The sequence below is a fragment of the Camelus dromedarius genome, chromosome 26, assembly GCF_036321535.1.
Source record: "Camelus dromedarius isolate mCamDro1 chromosome 26, mCamDro1.pat, whole genome shotgun sequence".
Classification (NCBI taxonomy): Eukaryota; Metazoa; Chordata; class Mammalia; order Artiodactyla; family Camelidae; genus Camelus; species Camelus dromedarius.
The window spans coordinates 19,018,758-19,041,126 of record NC_087461.1 but is presented as its reverse complement, the minus strand read 5'-3'; the positions used below and the strand labels follow the sequence as shown (position 1 = coordinate 19,041,126).

At 41.5% G+C, this 22,369-nt stretch overlaps 1 protein-coding gene across 5 annotated transcripts in view; it reads right to left on the bottom strand.

Moving 5' to 3' along the window:
- The window catches only part of ZEB1 (zinc finger E-box binding homeobox 1), a 170,017-nt gene that overhangs the window by 6,039 nt on the left and 141,609 nt on the right, over positions 1–22,369 (bottom strand). For 4 of the 5 annotated variants that reach the window (XM_031444887.2, XM_064479486.1, XM_064479488.1 and 1 more), the window contains 3 exons: positions 18,466–18,627; positions 12,559–12,761; positions 9,327–9,432 (listed from right to left, as the gene is read on the bottom strand). In XM_031444887.2, the coding sequence (XP_031300747.2) occupies positions 9,327–9,432; positions 12,559–12,761; positions 18,466–18,627 (471 nt within the window). The remainder of the gene's footprint in view (positions 1–9,326; positions 9,433–12,558; positions 12,762–18,465; positions 18,628–22,369) is intronic. The other variant, XM_064479489.1, reaches the window with a different exon arrangement.

Below are 22,369 nucleotides of genomic sequence, written 5' to 3'. Positions count from 1 at the left end.
GTGTGTGGCTATGGTATCTCTGCTGACTTTGGAAAGTTCAGATCATTCTCAGATACCAAAAAAACTACTTCCTACTCTTGCAAGTAGTATTTTTCTTATCCTGTTTCACCAACCGATGTAACTGTGTTTTACTCTTCGTAACCATCTACAAGAGGAATTAATATTGGAGGAAAGAAAAGGAAAAGCTGCCATGAGGCAAGCACGAACACCTGCCCCCGACTGCACGCACGTGTGAGTGTCACCCTTCCTGGATCCATAAGGTTTCCTTGAAAAGCTCCTTTTCAGTGGGAAGAAAGCTTTCCGTGTGAGGTACTGTGATAAGCCTTGGCTTATTAAACTGGGATGCCCGTGCCCCTGGGTGTGTAAAGCAATGCTCCAGGGGGTATGAAAAGCATCTTGGAGTTTCAGTTTAGTGACAGTGGTTATGCTAATCTAAGACACTATTTTTATATTAACACACAGATTATACTCTGCTGCACAGATGCAACACTTATGTGAAATGTTAGGAAAAAGCACAATGCCAAAGACGCTTCCAGATGGCAGAGGCCCCCTTCAAGTTGCTCCCCTAGACCTTCAGGGGAACAGGGCATTCTTGGCCGTTAGGGCCACTTTGACAGAAAATTTTGAGAAGCACTGAGCTAATGGAATATGTTCAGACAACCCAATTTTTTACCTTTAGTTTTAATTTATAGTTACAGCTCATTAATTTACAGTTTAAAGGTGGGAAACTCTGGGTCTTCGGTGCCATCTGCTCCCTTGCACCTACTGGGGTGCGGGGCACAAAGACGCTCTTCACGCCTTTTTGGGGTGAGTGAACGGTTGACTGAAGTCAGGAAATGTGGGGGCGCTGGTGATGTACTCAGTATCGAAAGAAAGCTGTCTCCCCCTTTTTAGTAATTAAAAGGGAAATAGCAAGGAAGTCAGTGTAAGCTCTGCTAGGAATGCAACTTCAACTTGTAAAGTTTAAAAAAGCGTATTTTCTCATAAATTTGATTCTGTGGAGAATCAGAAATGAGACCTGGAAGGGCCCTATGAAGCCCCCGAGCGTGACCGCCTTCTCGGTGAAGGGCTCCCTTCGCACCACCCCTCACGCTGCTCGTCTCTGCGGGAACTCCTGCTGGTTGTCACCAACGCCTACGTCCCTGCACTACTCTGCCTTCCAGCTTGTCCTCCCCGGGCCGGACTTTGAACCCGGTGAGCCGGCAGGAATATTCTTAACTTTCCCTTGTGTAGGTTAAACACATTCGGGGCTTTCAAACACTCCTCATGAGACGTGGTTTTCAGAATACTTGTTAACTCACCTCTGGAAAGTCTCCAGTTTATCAATATCTTTCCAATGGGATGCCTGAAACATGATTCAATACTCAAAATGCATCAGATAAACATTTCCACCGGGGGTAAGCACGGGGTATGTTCCAGTATGTCGCTTACTTTAACATTCCTAATTACTTGCTGACATTTTCAAATGAGCCACATGGTCGTTCTCTTGCTCACCAGGAAAATGAGCATCTATAATAGGTTATTTTTACCTTTACAGACAGGGGGGTAGAAGGCATAGTGTGTGCGGATGCCCGTGTCAGGGCCCCAGCTTGGCCACGTGCCGGCTGAGTGACTGTGGACAAACTAATTGAGCTCTCTGAGCCTCCACTGTTCTCGTCAGTGAATGGCAGCACCTGCCTCCCAGGGTAACTGTGGGAGCCGAGAACCACACGACCTAACGCGCACAGACAGCAAGACGATGGCTGCACGTTGCTCAGTGTCCAGGAAGTGTGACTTACCATCATTGTTACTGGGAGTTACCTGGTGTTTTACCACTGCTAGGAAGAACGTCTGTGGAACACTCATTCTAAAGCCAAAGTCACCGTTTGTTAGAAAAACCCTTGCTTCTAATTCTGACTTCACAGCTTTATGGATTATGGCTGAAGCACGTCACCTAATTTACCGATAGCGGTTGGTGTCTGTAACCACTAAGCCCTGGAAGGTGTGCCCCAAACACTGACTGCTTTGTGATGGCTGAGCTGGGTGTTTGTTGCACCTGATGTAAAAGCCTTCCGGGATAAGCTGACGGTGAGGCCGTGGAACAGACCCAGGGCGCCTGCTGGGCAGGGTGGCAGCCCAGGCACAGGTGGGGTGGCCGTCTTGTCCTAGCTCAGTCCCCACGTGCCAGGTTCAAGTGACACGTGACACACGAGACTCTGCACAGGGTTCCTTCTACAGGGATCAGAATCCAGGCAGTTTAAGGGAGTATAATTGAGGACCCTGATCCACAATACCTTTGAAAACCACAACTGAGAAAAAAAATCACAGATTTTTACAGGAAATGTCAGGAAGTTTACAAATTTCCTGAAGGATATGCAGTTCATTCATTATTAGATACTCTAAACAGTGCCTTTAAAACTGTGCTGAAGGATTGTTTTTCATTAAAAAATTTCCAATCTGCTATGGACCAATGTTGTATAAAACATAATGAAACTGTCATAGCACTGTCTTGGTGTAACAGTGGCCAGACGCTGACCCTCGGTCTCTGCATTTATCTGGATGACACTGAGTAGCAGCCCTGCTTGAAATTCTCCTCTCGGAATGAATCAGACCACCAGGGGGCTGCAGACCTGGACAGCACCCCCTGGCCACCCTGGTGCGATGCTTTTTCTGAACTGCAGCTTGGTGAGATGTCACTGGCCTCTACTGAAGAATCTTATGTTAGAAAGAAAGCTCTGTCAGATTCTCTGCTGTGTTATTTTAAGGCCATTTCTGAGGATGATGTAAATTATATTTTGCTCTTTCCTCTTAATGTTGCTTCAAGGAACAACTTTCTCTGCGGACTTAGTACCAGGAAGAGCTGTGCTTTTTCCAGCAACTGACTATTTCACAGAACCAGAATGAGTAACTCTAGAATCTGTATGGAAACACAAAAGATGCTGAATAGCCAAAACAATCTAGAAAGAAGAACAAATCTGTAGGTATCACATGCCCTGATTTCAAACCACACTACAAAGCTACAGTCATCAAAACAGTATGTCACTGGCACAAAAATAGACTCACAGATCAATGGAACGGAACAGAGATCCCAGAAATGAATCTGCACTTACATGGGCAGTTAATTTACGACAAAGGAGGCAAGAATATACGCTGGCGGAAAGGATGGCCTCTTTAATAAATGATGTTGAGACAACTGGTCAGCTGCACACAAAAGAATCAAACTAGACTACTTGCTCCCACAATGCACAAAACCAAATTCAAAATGGACTAAAGACTTAAATGTAAGACCTGAAACCATAAAACTTGTAGAAGAAAACAGACAGTAAGCTCTTTGACATCAACCTTAGTAATATTTTTATGGATCTGTCTCCTTAGGAAAGGAAAACAAAAACAAACAAATGGGACTACATCAAACTAAAAAGCTTTTGTGCAGAGAAGAAAACTCTGAACAAAATAAAAAAGCCACCTACTGAATGGGAGAAGATATTCTTCAAATGATATAACCCATACGTGGTCGGTATGCAAAATATACAATGAACTCACACACCTCAGAATCAAAAGAAAAAACCCAATTAAAAATACGCACAGGATCTTTTCCAAAAAAGACACACAGACGGCCAACAGGCACGTGAAAAGATGCTCAGCATCACTAATTGTCAGGGAAACACAAATTAAAACCACAATGAGATATCACCACACACCTGTCAGAATGGCTATGACAAAAAAGACAATAGATAAAAAATGTTGGTAAGGATGTTGAGAAAAGGGAACCCTAGGCCACTGCTGGGGGGAACGCAGATTGGTGCAGCCACTATGGAAAACAGTACGGAGATTTCTCAACAAATTAAAAACAGAGCCACCTTACAATCCAGCAATCCCAGTTCTGGGTATTGATCCTAAGAAAATGAAACCACTAATTAGAAAAGACATATGTACCCCTACATTCACTGCAGCATTATTCACAATAGCCAAGATAAGGAAGCAACCTAAGTGTCCATCAATAGATAAATGGATAAAGGTGTGGTGTGTGTATATAACATATATATATTACGTCATGGGATATTACTCAGTCAAAAAAAAAGAAATGTTGACATTTGCGACAACATGGATGGACCTCAGGGGTACTATGCTAAGTGAAATAAGTCAGACAAAGACAGATACTGTATGATTTCACTGGTATGTGGAGTCTGAAAAATGAACAAACAGAACAGAAACTAACAGGTGGTTTCCAGAGGGGAGAGGGTGGAGGGAGGAAAGAAAGAGGTGAGGGAGATTAAGAGATTCCAACTTCCAGATGCAAAATAAATGAGAAATTGGTGTGAAATGTACAGTGTGGGGAATACAGTCAATAACTCTGTAATACCTTTGTATGTGACATATATTGTAATTAGACCAACTGTGATGATCATCTCGAAATATGTAGGAAGACTGACTGAGTATGATATGTAACTGGAACTAGCACAGTGATGTAAGTCAGAAAAAGAGATCAGACTTGTGGTTTCCAGAGGGGGGTGGTTTGGATGAAGTTGGTCAAAAGGTACAAACTTGTAATTATAAGATAGGTAAGTACTAGGTGTGTGATGTACAGCATGAAAAGTGTAATTAACACTGCTGTACATTATATGAAAGCTAATCCTGAGTAAATCCTGAGTTCTCATCACAAGGAAAATTTTTTTCTATTTAATTTTGCATCTGTATGAAATGTTGGCTGTTCACTAAACTTACTGTGATAATCATTTCATGACATATGTAAGTCAAATCACTGTGCTGTACACCTTAAACTTATAAAGTGCTCTATGTCAATTGTAACTAAATAAAACTGGTAGGGAAAAAAGAGGACTGTGGTACGGGAGGGAAAAAAGTATCTATTTATATTTAAAATATATACGTATTATTGCATGGAGATTAAACAATATGTTATTGAAAAAACAATGGATCAATGAGGAAATCAAAGCTGAAATTAAAAAATACCTTGAGACAAATGATAATGAAAGCACAACCACTCAAAACCTATGGGACACAGCAAAGGCAGTGCTAAGAGGGAAGTTTATAGCGATACAGGCCTTCCTCAAAAAAGAAGAACAATCTCAAATAAACAATTTAACCCACCACCTGAATGAATTAGAAAAAGAAGAACAAAAAGCCCCAAAAAGCAGCAGAAGGAAGGAAATAATAAAGATCAGAGAGGAATTAAAAACAATAGAGATTAACAAGACCATAAAAAAAATCAACCAAACCAAAAGCTGGTTTTTTGAAAAAGTAAATAAAATCGACAAACCTCTGGCCAAACTCACAAAGAAGAAAAAAGAGAGAGCACAAATTAGCAAAATAAGAAAGGAAAATGGAGAAATTACAACAAACAAAATAGAAATACAGAATATCATACGAGAATATTATGAAAAACTATATGGAACCAAACTGGATAACCTAGAGGAGATGGACAAGTTTCTGGAAACATACTGTCCACCAAAACTGAATCAAGAAGAATCTGAACACTTGAACAATCCGATCACTAGAAAGGAAATAGAAATAGCAATTAAAAACCTCCCTACAAATAGAAGTCCAGGACCGGACGGCTTCACCGGGGAATTCTACCAAACATACAAAGAAGAACTCATACCAGTCCTTCTCAAACTCTTCCAGACGATCGAAAAGGAGGGAATACTCCCAAACTCATTCTATGAAGCCACCATCACCCTGATACCAAAACCAGGCAAAGACACTACGAAAAAAGAGAATTATAGGCCAATATCACTGATGAACATAGACGCCAAAATCCTCACCAAAATTTTAGCAAATAGAATCCAACAACACATAAAAAAGATTATACATCATGACCAAGTGGGGTTCATCCCAGGGACACAAGGCTGGTTCAACATACGCAAATCAATCAGTGTAATACATCACATCAACAAGAGAAAGGACAAAAACCACATGATCATCTCAATAGATGCAGAAAAAGCATTTGATAAAATTCAACACCCATTTATGATAAAAACTCTCACCAAAGTGGGTATAGAGGGAACATATCTCAACATAATAAAAGCTATATATGACAAACCTACAGCCAGCATAGTACTCAACGGTGAAAAACTCAAAAGCTTCCCACTAAAATCTGGGACAAGACAAGGATGCCCACTATCACCAATCCTATTCAACATAGTCCTGGCAGTCCTAGCCACAGCAGTCAGGCAAGAGAAAGAAATAAAAGGGATCCAAATTGGAAAAGAAGAGGTAAAAGTGTCATTATATGCTGATGACATGTTACTATATATAGAAAACCCTAAAAGGTCCACACAAAAGCTACTAGAGCTGATTGAAGAATTCAGCAAGGTAGCAGGTTACAAAATTAACGTTCAAAAATCAGTTGCATTTCTTTACACTAATGATAAATCAACAGAAGAAGAAAGTAAAGAAACAATCCCCTTTAAAATAGCACCCAAAGTAATAAAATATCTGGGAATAAATCTAACCAAGGAGGTGAAAGAATTATACACAGAAAACTATAAACCATTGATGAAGGAAATTAAAGAAGACTTTAAAAAATGGAAAGATATTCCATGCTCTTGGATTGGAAGAATCAATATTGTTAAAATGGTCACACTGCCCAAGGCAATCTACAGATTTAATGCAATCCCTATCAAATTACCCAGGACATATTTCACAGAACTAGAAAAAATCATAATAAAATTCATATGGAACCATCAAAGACCTAGAATTGCCAAAGCATTACTGAAGAGAAAGAAAGAGGCTGGGGGAATAACTCTCCCAGACTTCAGACAATACTGTAGAGCTACAGTCATCAAGACAGCATGGTATTGGTACCAAAACAGACATATAGACCAATGGAACAGAATAGAGAGCCCAGAAATGAACCCACAAACTTTTGGTCAACTAATCTTTGACAAAGGAGGCAAGAATATACATTGGAATAAAGACAGTCTCTTCAGCAAATGGTGTTGGGAAAACTGGACAGCAGCATGTAAAACAATGAAGCTAGAACACTCCCTTACACCATATACAAAAATCAACTCAAAATGGATTAAAGACTTAAACATAAGACAAGATACAATAAACCTCCTAGAGGAAAACATAGGCAAAACATTATCTGACATACATCTCAAAAATTTTCTCCTAGAAGACATAAAAGCAAGAATAAACAAATGGGACCTAATGAAACTTACAAGCTTCTGCACAGCAAAGGAAACCAGAAATAAAACAAGAAGAAAACCTATGGAATGGGAGAAAATTTTTGCAAGTGAAACTGACAAAGGCTTGATCTCCAGAATATATAAGCAGCTCATATGACTCAATAAGAAAAAAATAAACAACCCAATCCAAAAATGGGCAGAAGACCTAAACAAACAATTCTCCAAGGAAGACATACAAATGATCAAAAAGCACATGAAAAAATGCTCAATATCACTAATTATCAGAGAAATGCAAATCAAAACTACAATGAGGTATCACCTCACACCAGTCAGAATGGCCATCATTCAAAAGTCCACAAATGACAAATGCTGGAGAGGCTGTGGAGAAAGGGGAACCCTCCTACACTGCTGGTGGGAATGCAGTTTGGTGCAGCCACTATGGAAAACAGTGTGGAGATTCCTCAAAAGACTAGGAATAGACTTACCATATGACCCAGGAATCCCACTCCTGGGCTTGTATCCAGAAGTAAATCTACTTCAGGATGACACCTGCACCCCAATGTTCATAGCAGCACTATTTACAATAGCCAAGACATGGAAACAGCCTAAATGTCCATCAACAGATGACTGGATAAAGAAGAGGTGGTATATTTATACAATGGAATACTACTCAGCCATAAAAACCGACAACATAATGCCATTTGCAGCAACATGGATGCTCCTGGAGAATGTCATTCTAAGTGAAGTAAGCCAGAAAGAGAAAGAAAAATACCATATGAAATCGCTCATATGTGGAATCTAAAAAACAAAAACAAAAACAAACAAACAAAAACAAAGCGTAAATAAAGGACAGAAATAGACTCACAGACAGAGAATACAGACTTGTGGTTACCAGGGGGGTGGAGGGTGGGAAGGGATAGACTGGGATTTCAAAATTGTAGAATAGACTACACTGTATAGCACAGGGAAATAAACACAAAATGTTATGATAACTCACAGAGAAAAAAATGTGACAATGAGTGTGTATATGTCCATGAATAACTGAAAAATTGTGCTGAACACTGGAATTTGACACAACATTGTAAAATGATTATAAATCAATAAAAAATGTTAAAATAAAATAAAATAAAATAAAATAAAATATATACGTATTATTGAGGAAGACTGTTCCACAGCACAGGAGCTAAGGAACAGGTCTGGCAGCAGCTCCAGAAGACAGCCTCACTCTCCAGAAACATTAATGTGTAAAAATAAAAAATGGATTTGTATGTTGAGTGGTAACTTGAACATTCTTTAGCCCTCGATGAGAATTCTGCACAACATCTAGAAATGCAGCTCGAAAATAACATACAAACCTCACCAGCCAGCCCTCACAAAGCCATCAACCGTCCTCTTTTCTGCAGGATGTTGTTTGCGAATCTAACCGTCAAAAGAAGACTTTTCACAAAGTAAGCAATGTGCAGACGCCCATGATTTCCCACTCATTAGCTAACAGTTCCTTTTCATCAGTTTTGTAAATCTCAACACATCACAATTAACCTGGAACAGAGTTCACAGTGCAGCGTGGGATGCTACTTATTTTTTTTGATCGCTTTCGAGGAAGTGGAGCCTCTAGAGGAATGCAAACAGAGCCCTCTCGTTTCTAAGTTTCTAAAACAGAGGACTTTGACCAGGCAGTAACAGTCATTTTATCAGTGATGATGTAGACAATGAAGGGATGGGGCAGGATGGTGAGATGCGGGCGCTCCTTCCCTCCTCCCCGGCCAGGCTGCAGCTCCCTCCTCTCCTGGCTCTCCAGCACCCGCCCCTGTCCCATCTGGAGTCCGCCTCTCCTCCTTCTCCTCATTTCCTTGTGCACACTGTACCTCTGGACCCTGTTTCACTCCCTTGTTAACTGCGAAAGAACCAATAAAACTGACATTCATCAGAAAGCTCAAGTGTTTTTAGGTTGTACGTCGTTATAAAACATGCTGCATTCTGATTAGGAAATTTGGAGTATGTCGTATTAACTCGACAGACTTAAGTCAAAGATTAAGATCCCGATAAAATACCATTTATAAGCAGAAAACTTCTCCAGATTAGTCTTTCGCCTAAAAAAAAAAGAGTTTCTAATCATGTGTGTAGATCACATGTTATATTAACTTATTACCATAATTGCTATGATATTCAAGGTGTACAAAGAAAACAGATATTTACCACTGTGGATTCTTAAGTGTTCTTTTAGATGGTGTTTGTATTTGAAAGCTTTTCCACATTCAGTGCACTTGAATTTACGATTACCCCCAGACTGCGTCACATGTCTCTGTAAGAAAGAATTGGTATTTTATTCATAAGGCAAAAAACCTTCAGACATAAAGAACATCCAATCTGCTAAAAAGTAATGTTTTGGTGATTCTTTTGTTTCTTAAAGGCCTCAGATTATAGCAGTCACAAAACTCAAACACTTGGAATATTACCAGAAAGGAGGGTGATAGTGACAACAGAATTTTGACATAAAGAAAAGTCTCCACTTTCTAATTTAAATGATCAGAATCACTCCATTAAACAATATAGCATTTAACAAAAATAATACATACTTCACTAGGAACGAGAGATGGTCTTGCCTGCACTCTAATCTGCAGGTAAAAAAACCGAGGTCAAGAACTAAAGAGAAGAACCAGGTCTCTCGAAGAGAAGAGAGGGCTGAGCCTTTTCAGCACTTTATCCTGTCTCTGATATGTTTGATTTTTCCAAAATGTGCCTTAGTCTTGTGATGTAAAAAGTCCTTCCTAATATGGATGATTGTAATAGCCTTCTCTCTGCTTTCTCAAATCTCCACTTTTAAATATTTCAAGTATATTCTCCACTCTTTATTAATCTTACGAAAGCACTGCTTGAACTGAATTATTCAATAAACTCTGCCCATCAGTTTCCAGAGGATTCTCATGAAGCCCTGAATACAGACTATGAGCTGTGACTCCAGCGGACAGTGCCCGAGCGTCCGGCTCACTCCTCGCCCCTTCTCTCGAGCAGGTGCACGCCTGCGTCACCGGGCGAGGCTCCGTCTCTGGCACACAGGCTGCTCTTCGCCCCTTTGGTTTGCACCATCCCTTACTTCTTGGCTTCATCTGTATGACTGTTAGGATTCCACCCGCCTTTCAAAGGCTCACGTCTGGTTCTGCTTGCTCCAGGCTCTCCCCAGCTGCACCCTCCCTCCCTTTCATCATGACAGAGAGAGAAGGAGAGAGAATGAGCACCTCCTCTGTCAGGCTCTGCTTCACCCAAACCTGCGGGTCTGAAACCTGATGTATGGTGACAACTCCCAAATTTCTCTAGACACCTCTCCCCTCAGCTCCAGACTCTGGCAGCCGACTGCTCCCTTGACATTCCCAATGGGAAAGCGACAGGACCTGTGAACATGATGAACCCTGAGCCCTTCATTTCTCTCCTGAAGACCAGCTCCTCCTCCAGTGTCTTACCTTTGTGAGTAACACCCTCATGTATTTGACTGCTGCTCAGGTCTTAACTTTGGGGTGATCCTGGATCCCCCTCTTCAGCTTAGATCTGGAGCCAAGCCATCAGCAAGCCCTCCTGAACCCACGAGTCCTCCTGTGTGATGTCTGTCCCCACCACCCACCTCTGGCCTGGGTTAGAGCAACAGCCTCCAAATGGTCTCCTGCTTCCAGGAGGTCTTGACCACACCCCACCCCAGTCCCGCCTTAAAAATAGAATATGAACTTCAGTATCTTTCAAAGGCTTCCCTGTCACTCCCCCCGCCCCCCGCCTGCTCTGTTGAATGAATAAATTAATTAAGATGCGGCTTATCATAAGGTCACAGCATGATTTTCCAAGGCCAGCCAGGCAGACATGCCCCCCTTTTGTTTGCGGCCTCATAACATAGGTTGTTCCCAAGACCTCCCAGTTCTGTGTCCTCACGTTACCGGGCCACACGCTCATCACCGCTCCTTTCTGACCCTGGTCTGTCTGGTCACACTTCACACATAGAAGCCATCACCTCTGCACCATCAGAAAGACCACCACCAGAGTGGTCTCTGTGCTCCTCAGACAGCTCACCATGTGTGCTGAGAACGGCACCTCAGGCCATCCCCAGCAGTCCCAGTGTCCTCTGAAGACCCTTCCTTGCATGAGGGCCCCCAGCATAGAGGCCGTGGGGGCAGCAGCTGCAGGATGGGTCTGCCCCCCAAAGTCACCTGTCCTGTGGCCACGTGGGGACACCAGGGCGCTGGAGCACGCCGGTCCCATCCTGACAAGGAGAGATGGTGTCTGTCCCAACAGTACCCTCTATGCCAGCCTCCTCCTCCCCCCGGGACTCGCTCCCACTCCAGGTGCCCTTCCCAGACCCAACCTCCTACCCGAGAAAAGCGAGGGCCCCTGGCTCCCTGGCTGCCACCCTCCCACACCCCCTCCTCTATTTCGTGAGTGTTGCTGCCAGGGTCCTGAGAGGACAGGCTGACCCTCGTATCGTTCTGTTTCTGTGATAGTTTTTCTGTTTGGTTCTTGGTTTAGCCATCACAGGGAAGGGGTATGTGACCTGTGTGTTCTCTGCCGGACGTGTGACCCGGGCGCGCACAGCGGAGTTCTCATGCACTCAGGCGTGTACGTGTTCACGCCCTTTGATGTGAGAAACCGGACACGCGCCCCAGTCACAACACATGCCTTAATGTACCCTGCGCAGCTGAATACTTATTTGATTTTTAAATTGAGAATTAAGCAGATATTAATTTGATTATACTTATCAGGACATTATAAAAGGACAATAGACAAAATTCTTTGACTTTAGTCCTTAAGTCCAGAGCCAACAATTTCAATGTAACTTACCCTTACAGGATAGCCTTGGTTTCTATGTCTAGAAATTGAGGCAAAGTGACTTAGAAGCAGAATAAACCAGATGAAAAGTGAGCCTTCAGATTAAAAATGGTTTAGAATCTGAACTTTAATTCTTAGAGGCAACTTCCCCTTCCCTACTGTGGGGAAAAAACCCACAGTAACTAACCTGAGCACAGGCACTGGTTCACAGAAAATTAAACTCTTAGTATCTGCTTTGCTTCTCAGTCTGGTCAGTAATGAGTCGTGCGGTTTATGTACCCTGTATTTATTTTTCCTACACTCAGCATTCTAGTAGACTCCATCTTGGAATCCAGTTCTAAACTTAAGAGAAGTATTTCTATGGTAGAAGCAAAATAATTAAGTCGAGATGAAAGGGAACTTACCTGGAAAACAACTCAGTTCCCTCTAAAATAACATTCACACGTGCTTTTCCACTTGGAAACGACCAGACAATTCAAATACTCACTTCCATTTTTATAAGGCTGCAGACAAAACACTGTCTGTATAGGCCCGTAATTTTAAGTCTGTTAAAACCCATGCCTGCGGCAGAGGGGTGAGCTCTCCAGCTGGCAGTTGGCGACCTGCGAGTCTCGGCACTTACCTGATCTCGTCCTGACTTATGTGACGTCATGTGACGTTCAAGTTGGGTTCTGTACGCGAAGGTGTAACTGCACACGGAGCAGCTGAAGTTGTCCTCATTCTTCTCATGGCGGTACTTAATGTGTTCTTTCAGAGAGGTGAAGCGTTTATATCCTCTGTCACAGTATGGGCAGGTGAGTAACTGGGAAAACGCATCTGGTGTTCCTGGAAAAGAAAGACCGTACATTTTAAATTTAAAACAGTCACAAAGTATTACCAAAGCTACCACTGAGTCCCTCTGCGACCTGCCAGACGTAACACTACGTATTTGACCCTGAAAACAACACACTGACGTGCCTTTCTGTTTTATAAAGAGGAAATGTGAGGTTCAGAAAAGGTTAAATAACTCCAGAGTCACACACTCAGTAAACGATGAAGTCAGGAGGCAACGTGTGCTGTCTGACTCTGAGGTCCGTGTCTCTTTCACTAGAACATAATTCCTCCCTTGCATATGGTCAAGTAGACAAAGAAAACAAAAGTGAAGTCAGAATGCGGGGGCCACTGGTAAATGCACACCTGTGGAAGGGTGCACACTTTAACAGAGGCTGTCTGCAGAGGCAATGGCGTCATGATTACCGTGTGTTCATTCTTCCAAATGTGGAAGTGACACTACAGTCACTGTCGTCTGAGAGTAAGTAGCACACAGTTAGACTACGTTTCCAAGACTCTCTTGCCGAAGGTGTGGCCGTATGACCGAGTTCAGACCAAAGGGGTGTGGTGCTGGGTTGGAGTTGGGGATACGGGGCACTGGACGCCAGCAGGTGGACCCACTAATGTCCTACGCATGATTTTTTGTGTCCCTTCCCTCTTGAGACACACTGACACATTTTCTGTATAGTTCTATATGGACGACTATTACTGTAGCTTTCAGAAAATAAGACCATTATGGATACACTGGAGCTCATGAAATGAACTATATTTTTTACATGTGGAACCATCGCTGACAGTCCTAAAATGTAGTACTACTTTGGCCATCAGTATCATTTAAAAGTAGATTACCATATTTGATTTCTTCAAAGTAACATCTTACTGTAAATATCTCTACCTTCATTTTGAATGTCTTACAGAAAAACGGAGTACCAAACAAAATTGCATAACAATCTCCAAATGCTTCATAAACATGTGTTACCATTATTTTTTTTAAATTGAAGTACAGTCAATTACAATGTGTCAATCCCTGGTGTACAAGCACAATGTCCCAGTCATGCATATGCATACGTATATTCGTTTTCATATGTTGTGTTACCATTATTGAAATTCAAGTCCATATAAATTAAATGTCTTACTCCAGGACTAGCCTGTAAATAACTGGCTGAGCACCTGACTCTTCGTGGCTAAATGCACTGAAAAATGGATCAAACGTATGGTAAAATCAAACCACCAAGACCCCCAGGTTTAAGTTGGCAGCCTTTGTCATCACTGGCAAGGCAACGGGAACCAGAGTGTTCTCTGTTGGTGATGACTAACATGACCCACTTCTTTGGGACTGGATTAGCCATGTGAGGAAATTTTAGGGGGAAATCACGTTCTGTTTTGTCTAGGATCAATTTCCTATTTGTACAGGCAAGTCGGAAATCAACATCTGGGACACTGCCCTTGCCAGGACTGCCTGTCCGCCCCATCGATTTCAGTTGGCCCCAGCGGCTGCAGCCAGAGTCCACCGCGGCAGGTGTCTGGTTATCGGCACCACGATCACTGTGACTTCCGTTACTCAAGGCGCTTATCCTCCTGGGTCAGAGAGCCGGTTGCTCACATCACATTCTGTTTCCTTCCTTGCCTCCATGATTAATCCTTCTCAGTAATAAACAATACCAATAATTCTGTAAAATGACACAGTTCTCATAGTTTAACAGCAGGTTATTATTTTCATAAATCAATATCTACTGAATGTTCTCTCACATATGAGATAGGTATTTATTCCTTTAGGCCAATAACATAAAACAGTGAAAAATAAATCTAAATATATGACATAATAACTTATAGAATAAACAGGTTAAAAGTTAAAATTTTTGTTTCTGTTTTAAAAATACTGGGTTATTGTTTTTTTAAAAACTTTTTTTTTAGGAATGAAAGTTTGTCATATAAGGGAAAAATGTTTCTTTTTATAATTCCTATAATAAACTTACGGTAGCAATTCAATACTACTAAAAAACCAACTATGTCTGGCCAGTTTTTGATTGTATCTGTGACCATGAATATACTTATTTGAAAACCATTTTAAATTTCTGTATCTTAAACTTCATTTAGTAGGTAGCATACCATTTCAGACTAAGTATTACTTGATATAAAACCTATTAAAAAAAACAACCCTTGATTTGTTCCCCACTGAACCAGAATTTGTGATAAATCAATCTGTTGGGGAAAAGTTTCCCTGTTTACAACTTATGAAGTGCAGGATGTCATGTTTATTCTATTAAAACATTAAAAACTTGAGCGCTTCTGAAGACAAACACTGCTTACATGTAAACAGGTGTTGCTGGTGGGAAGAATGCCTACTGTGAAACACCAGACCAGCAATTAAACTGTATCACACACCTGAAAGTAACGAACACCTGAACTTCTAAAAACGTGGTGTGATTCAAATATTTTACTAATGCAGAACAATTGGGGCCCCAGTTTTTATGGGATTTTACTGCACGGATCTGTAGTAATGAACTTTATAAAGTTTAACCTTATTTGATCTGTGCAGTGGAACACTGCTTTAGTTTCCATTATTTTCTTTCACTGAGGCTTTTTGAAAGCTGCTTTGTTACATAAAAATTTTACATATATACACAAATGTATTTTTAAATTTTCTATTTCTCTTTCATATTTATTGTGAGCTATTGCTTCTTCAGGTGGAATGTCACACATATCTTCTTTAAGAGAACTAAACTGCCAAGAAACAAAAGTAGAAACAGTAAGGCCCTACGGGATCACAAAGCCAGTTCCTCAGACTGCCGACCCGCAAGTAGATCCACGGGGTGTGAGGCTGAAAGGCAGCGTCCCCAGGGGTAGTCACCTATCGTCTTCAGAAATGTGTCCTCTTACCACACTGGAGGAACAATTCTAGGGTACCCTACTTCTGTCTCCTCTGTCACCAGATTAGTTACAGAAATCCTAACTGTTCTGGAGTGAAACTTCCCTTTCTGCTCGTTTCCTTAGCTGATTCCTGATTTAAGGAAGGTACAGCTGACTCTCTGCAATGGAATCTGTTTTGTTTTCTGTACCATCCTCCTCAAATTCCTTCAAAATTTTAAAAGTCGATTGATACAATACCATTTACCTTAGCACCAAAATGTTGAAATACTTTGGCATAAATCTAACAAAATGTGTATAAGATTTATTTGAAGAAAACTGCAGAACTCTGATGAAGAAAATTAAAAAACTAAATAGAGAGATAGTCCATGTTCACGAATAAGAAGACATGATACTGTCAAGATGTCAGTTCTTCCCAGATTGATCTATAGATTCAAAGCAATCCCAGGCAAGTTACTTTATGGAAATTGACAAACATTCTAAAGTTTAAGGCAAAAGTCCCAGAAGAGGCAACATGAGGCTGAAGGTGAAGAATGAAGCTGGAGACGGACACTGCTTGACTCCAAGGCTCACCTGCAGTAAAGCTGCAGAAATCAAGACAGTGTGGTGCTGGTGAGAGAACAGACAAGTGGATCAGTGGGACCGAACAGAGAGCCTGGACGGAGATCCCCACAAGTACAGTCAGCTCATCTTTGACAAAAGAGCACAGGCTGGCTTTTCAACAAGCTGGACATCCACATACAAAAACTGAATGTAAACACAGACCTTACACCCTTCACAAAAATTAACTCAAAATGGATTACAGACTTAACTGTAAAGTATGAAACTATAAGACTCATGAAAGATAACAGGAGAAAACCTGTATGACCTTGGATATGGTAATGCCTGCTCAGATACCAAAGGCATGAGCCATGAAACAAGTAATAAGTGGACTTTGTTAGATGAAAATGTTCTGCTCTGTGAGAGACAGCAACAAGAGAATTAGAAGACAAGCCACAGGCTGGGAAAAATATTTGCAAACGACACATCTGAGAAAGGACTGTTATCCAAAATTTATACAAAGAATTCTTAAACTCAACAATAAGAAATCAAATAATTGGATTAAAAAATGGTCCAAAGGCTTTGACATCTCATAAAAGAAGATATACCGATGGCAAATAAGTATGAAAAGATGCCACACATAACACTGCATCAGAGAAATGCAAATTAAAATGAGACACCACTACGCACTATTAGAATGGCCAAAACTTGGGATGCTGACAACAGAAAATGTGGGTGAGGATGTGGAGCAGCAGGAACTCATTCACTGCTGGTGGGAATGCAAAATGCTACAGCCACCCTGGAAGACAGTCTGGCAGTTTCTTCTAGAACTAAGTGCACTCTTACCATATGATCCAGCAATTGTGGTCCTTGGTATCTACCCAAAGGAGCTGAAAACTTATGTCCAGACAAAAATCTGTATATGAATGTTTATAGTAGCTTTATTTCTAATTGCCAAAACTCAAAAGCAGCCAAGATGTCCTTCAGTAGGTGAATGGATAAATAAAATATGCTACATCCAGACAATGGAATGTTACTCAGCAATTAAAAGAACTGAGTTATCAACCCATGCAAAGACATGGAGGAAACGTCAATGCCTATGACTACGTGAAAGAAGCCAATGTGAAAAGGCTACGTGCTGCGTGGTCCCAACTATAAGACATTCTGGAGAAGACAAAACTATGGAGACATAGAAATGTGAGTGGCTGCCAGGGTGAGGGGAGGGGAGGAAGGATGAACACGTAGAGCACACGGGATTTCCAGGGCAGTGAAAATGTCCTGTGTGCATCATAACGACGTCCTCACATCATCACACACTTGTCCAAACTCACAGAGTGTACAACACTGAGAGTGAACTTCGGGTGATAATGACTAGGTTCATCCTTGGCCAAAAAAGTACCATCTGCTGAGGGATGTTGGTAACAGGGAGGCCATGTGTGTGTGTGAGCAGAAGTGTATGTGGGGTATCTCTGTACCTCCACACAATTTTGTTGTAAACCTAAAGCTGTGCTAGAAAAGTCTTTAAAAAAATCAATTATTTGAGTATTAAGCTAGATCTGTCCATGTAACTTGGAAAAACCAACCTAGTTTTAGGATCTTAATATTTCAAGTATCCTCAGACATTCCAAGTAACTTCCTAGTTCTTGGTACAAATACTGCATAAAATTTCTTACAGGAATATCTGCATGCTATTTGCATCTGTTTCTAGCGCACGGAAGGCAGAATGACAGCCTACTTTTGCACGGGCACACTATTACTACATTTACCACTCTTTATACACTGGCTGTTCGCAGCAGAGTGGACTAAAGTAGATACAGAGAAACCATGTGTCTCCGAATTGGTACGTTTTGAACCAGACAACCATGCTTCTCTTGCAAGAAGCACAGTGGAAGAATCAAGGGGCAGAATCAAGGGGCAGAAAGGATCATCCTGAATTCTGTCCCTGCTACTTGCTGATGTGTAAGTGAATGGAGATCCACATCCAGGCACAGTTCTAAGCATTTCCCATGCAGTGGCATCACACCACACACCCAAGATGCCACTAATATAACCCTATACTGTTACCACGGACAAGGGTCCACTGGTTAAAGAGATCACTCTCATATGCATGACTGGGACATTGTGCTGGACACCAAAAATTGACCCACTGTAACTGACGGTACTTCAATAAAAGAGATCACTGTCTACAGCCACCTGCAATATATTCTGGTTTTCAAAGATGTTCCCTGCAGCAGAGTGGGCTCGCACATGGAGGGATGGAAGTAATAATCCTTTAGAGATGGAAACAGAGCGACCGAGAAGCTCCAGTTACCGTTGTCATCGTGGCCGCTGGCCTCAGGCGTCCCCTGCCTCTGGTCCTCCTCCGGCGCCTCGGGGTAGATGACAGCAGTGTCTTGTTGCTGCAGGAACTCCTCAACATTAGGGTCGTGGTTTTGTTCATTCTCTGCATCTGAGTCGCATTCGTCATCTTTTACTAAAAGAAATGCATCCTTCATAAACAGCGATTTCACTGCCAAGTTGTTACATCATTCTTCTAAATAATCTTGCGAGAATACAAGATTGTTCTTGAATTTGCAGGAAATATTTATTGACTATTAAAAACAAAATTTACCCATTCTATTGTAATCTATTAAGATGTCTGTTTTCAGAAATTTAAAGTATTATAAAAAAGTCTTGACGTTTTCACAATATCCCTTTTAAGCTTTCAAGTTGTTCTTCTATTCCATTTTACTCATGAACAAGACACAGGGAAGGCTGGCTGAATTCTTAGTTTCTCGATGAGAAAGCAATTTAAGAAGGAAAAGAGAAAGACTTAGTTCTCAAACCTCAGTGCTTTCTAGCAACCTACCGCACCCTATTACTTAGAGCTGTTCTTGAGATCGGAACCAGTGTTTGAATGACGAACCACTCTGAAGCTGTTATGCAATAACAGCTTTAATAGTTAGAATGATTTCTAATGGGAGTCAAAGAGCATCAAACTGATGCAACCACCTCCTCTCGCCACTGGTATTCAGATAGTAGCAGGGCTGTTTCGGTACCTCTGCCTCAGTAAGCGTGAAAGGGCGGGGCTGACGAGAGGCACTTCCCCCTGGAGCTGGGAGGTTCCGAGGACGACGGCGCGTCTTCGCTTTGAGGAGACAGCTCCGTGCTGCTGAGTCGCAGGGCAGGACTGATGCACGAGGGTTTTCGTGCTTTCCCTCCGCGGGCTCACAGTCCTCTGCTCTAACTTAAAGAAAGAAGAGGCCTAGCCCTCCCTCCCACCATTATGCTGACACAGCGCACTGCCCTGGACTGGAAAAGCCTCCAGGCTGCCGAAGGACAAAGATTCAAAATACTGACTGGGGAAAACCCTCCTTACAGGTGGGTCAAGGCAACGCACGAGCTCTGCAGGCTCCCAGCCTTTCCTGTTCACATGGATGTCTACCCTGCAGCTGAGGTGGGGATGCTCTGCCCCCCTGACACGCTGTGAAGTCAGCGGTATGGTGCGGCCGGAGGGACTGAGGTCATTTTCCTTCGATGACCTCGCCTGACTCACTCCCGAATTATTATTAAAAAATGTCACTGCTCTTCAGGAGCCTGGTGAGAGCAAATCAGAGTCTCTCAAAACTTCCTCCTAGGATATGTCGTGAGCTCCAACAGTCAGCGTTTCTGAATGGCTGGGACAGTCCAGGTCTGTGTCACTGAGTCTGCTCACAGCAACTTCAAATATTCAGGCTAAACTAGATTAAACTCACGAATGAAATTTATATTTTATGTCATTTCTTAATCGCTTCTATGCAGATTTGACAAGACACTCAAAAATATTTTTTATCATATTATATTATAAAATATTTATTTCAACTAAAGTCTCTACTTTTAAAATGTTTATATTTTCTATAGCCTAGTAATTATATATATAGTTACATATATATAGTTTTATATATATAAAACTAGGTGGTGGAATATTGAGGTTTTAAATAGTATACATTTTTCAGAATTATATACATAGTCTGTATTTCATACACGAATCTTGCATATTCAATAATTAAAGGTATTCATCTGGAGACAGATTTTTATAACTTAAAAAAAATTAGATCTAAATAATCTTAATCTCATATTGAATAATCTATTTAAAAATGTATTTATACTTCACATATTCCTCATTATTTATAATTTATATATTCTTCATAGAAAAACTTTTTATAAAATTCCTCAAAATGTGTATCAACACATTTACTTGAATTAGAAAGATGGACACACACTTTTTTTCTGACAGAAAGTCTGATTTGGCTGATTGGTACAACAGTGACAACTGGTTTGGTTTGTAAGGTTCTTAGGTGCAAATTTTCCAGAAACTGAATGAACTAAGTTTATTGCTCTAAAGTGTTGATCAAAATATAGTTAGTTCACATGTTAAGATAAAAGAATTTTTATAAAAAGTGTACTGACAAAAGGTACTGAAATTAGTAAGATTTCAATATCCCCAACCAGTTCTGAACTTGTTAGACAAGGTGCCTCTAAATGAGGGGGAAAAAGAGCCAAAACAGGCATCCTTGGTCCTTTGCTAAGGAGGTATCAGTAAAACTTTCTGGTATGTCCCAGGAACTGAGGGAGTGAATGGTTCTGGTGACTGGGAAACAAATCCTTGAGCAAATTAGGTGGCTCTGGATTTTTGCTTTCAGCAAAAATGAAAGAGAATTTAATAGAAGTGTCAGTTGACAAGACATTAAAAATAATCTTATTAGCTGAAAACCATTAACTCTTTGAATATAATTCTGAAGATAAGTAAAGTACTGAATAAATCATTTATAAGAAAAATGTATTTCATCTTATTTATGAGAAAAAGGTTATCTCAGAGCTAAACAAAAAACAGAAACAATTAACGCGGAACACTTTTTCTTCTGGAATAAGTTATATTAAACTGTTGATATATGAGCTAACTGAGGAATACTTCAGCTACTTTGATCTCATGTCCAGTAACATTTTTCTTTAAGATTTAGTTGACCCTTGAATAACACAGGTTTGAACTGAAGGGTCCACTTACACGAGGGTTTTTTCTATAGTAATACTGTAGCACCACACGGTCCGCGGCTGGTCCGTGGCTGGACGGGGAGGCCCGTACACAGAGGAGCCGTGTATCCCAGGGGCTGACTGTAAGTTGTACGAGGATTCTGACTGTGTAGAGAGTAGGGGCCCCAACCCCTGTGTGGTTCAAGGGTCAACTGTATTTATTAAAATTTGTATATTGTGATCAATTGTGTAGTATTAATAATTATAGGATAAATCAATCCATAATTTTTTCTTAATCTTAAAAGCCATATGGTCCCTGGAAACTAAAGAGAAACAAATTACAGTTTATATACGTTTTTCTTGCAAAGAAATGATAGTTGATCAAAATACCTTCAAGCAGGGAAATACACACTATGTTAGCATCAAATTCTATGTGCTATGCAGAATGGAGAAATGAGTTCATGGAGTAGACAGTACGATGTACCATTTCTGCCTCTTAAAGAAGAGCTTAGTCATATTTTAAAAATGAATTGGTATTAAACTGGTATGGATTTCAAATGTAAGAGGGATGTTAAAAATGTCATTTTTAATATCCCAGAAATTAGGCCGTCGCTACAGCTGACCCTTGAACAACGCGTGGGGGAGGGGCGCCGACCCCCCCCCCCCCCCGCGCGCAGTGAAAGCCGGGTGGAGCCCGCAGGCCATTGGCCCCGCTCCCTGGGGCTCAGCCAGCCGCCGACAGCATGCGCTGCAGTGTCTCCACGGGCAGCGTCCGCGTGTAAGTGGGCCTGCACCTTTCACGGGTCCGCTGGGCTTGCACTTGGCATGAAAAACTGTCTGCCCATCAGAAACTTGTGAGGCAACACACAATCAGTGTGTTGTAACAGTAACAGGACCTCTCGGGGGCTGTAAGGGTTACATGAATTAACACGGCGTGCGCTTAGCCCCGGACCCGCGCACGCTGAGTGCCACGTAATTGTGACCTAGTTCCCTCAAAGCAGCCCTACAAGGTGAACAATGACTCGAGCAGGCGATTCAGCATTAATGTTCGGTAGCAAACTCTGGGCTCTTTCCAACTAAAGCACACTGCCTCCACGAACCTGCATTTACCAGGCCAATCTCAAGCTAAGATGGGAAAGCCTGCAGTTCGGCCCATAAAAGTTAAAGCGTGGGAAGTGCGCGCTGTGAAAAGGTCAATTATAAAGCAAAATTCCTGATCAAAATTC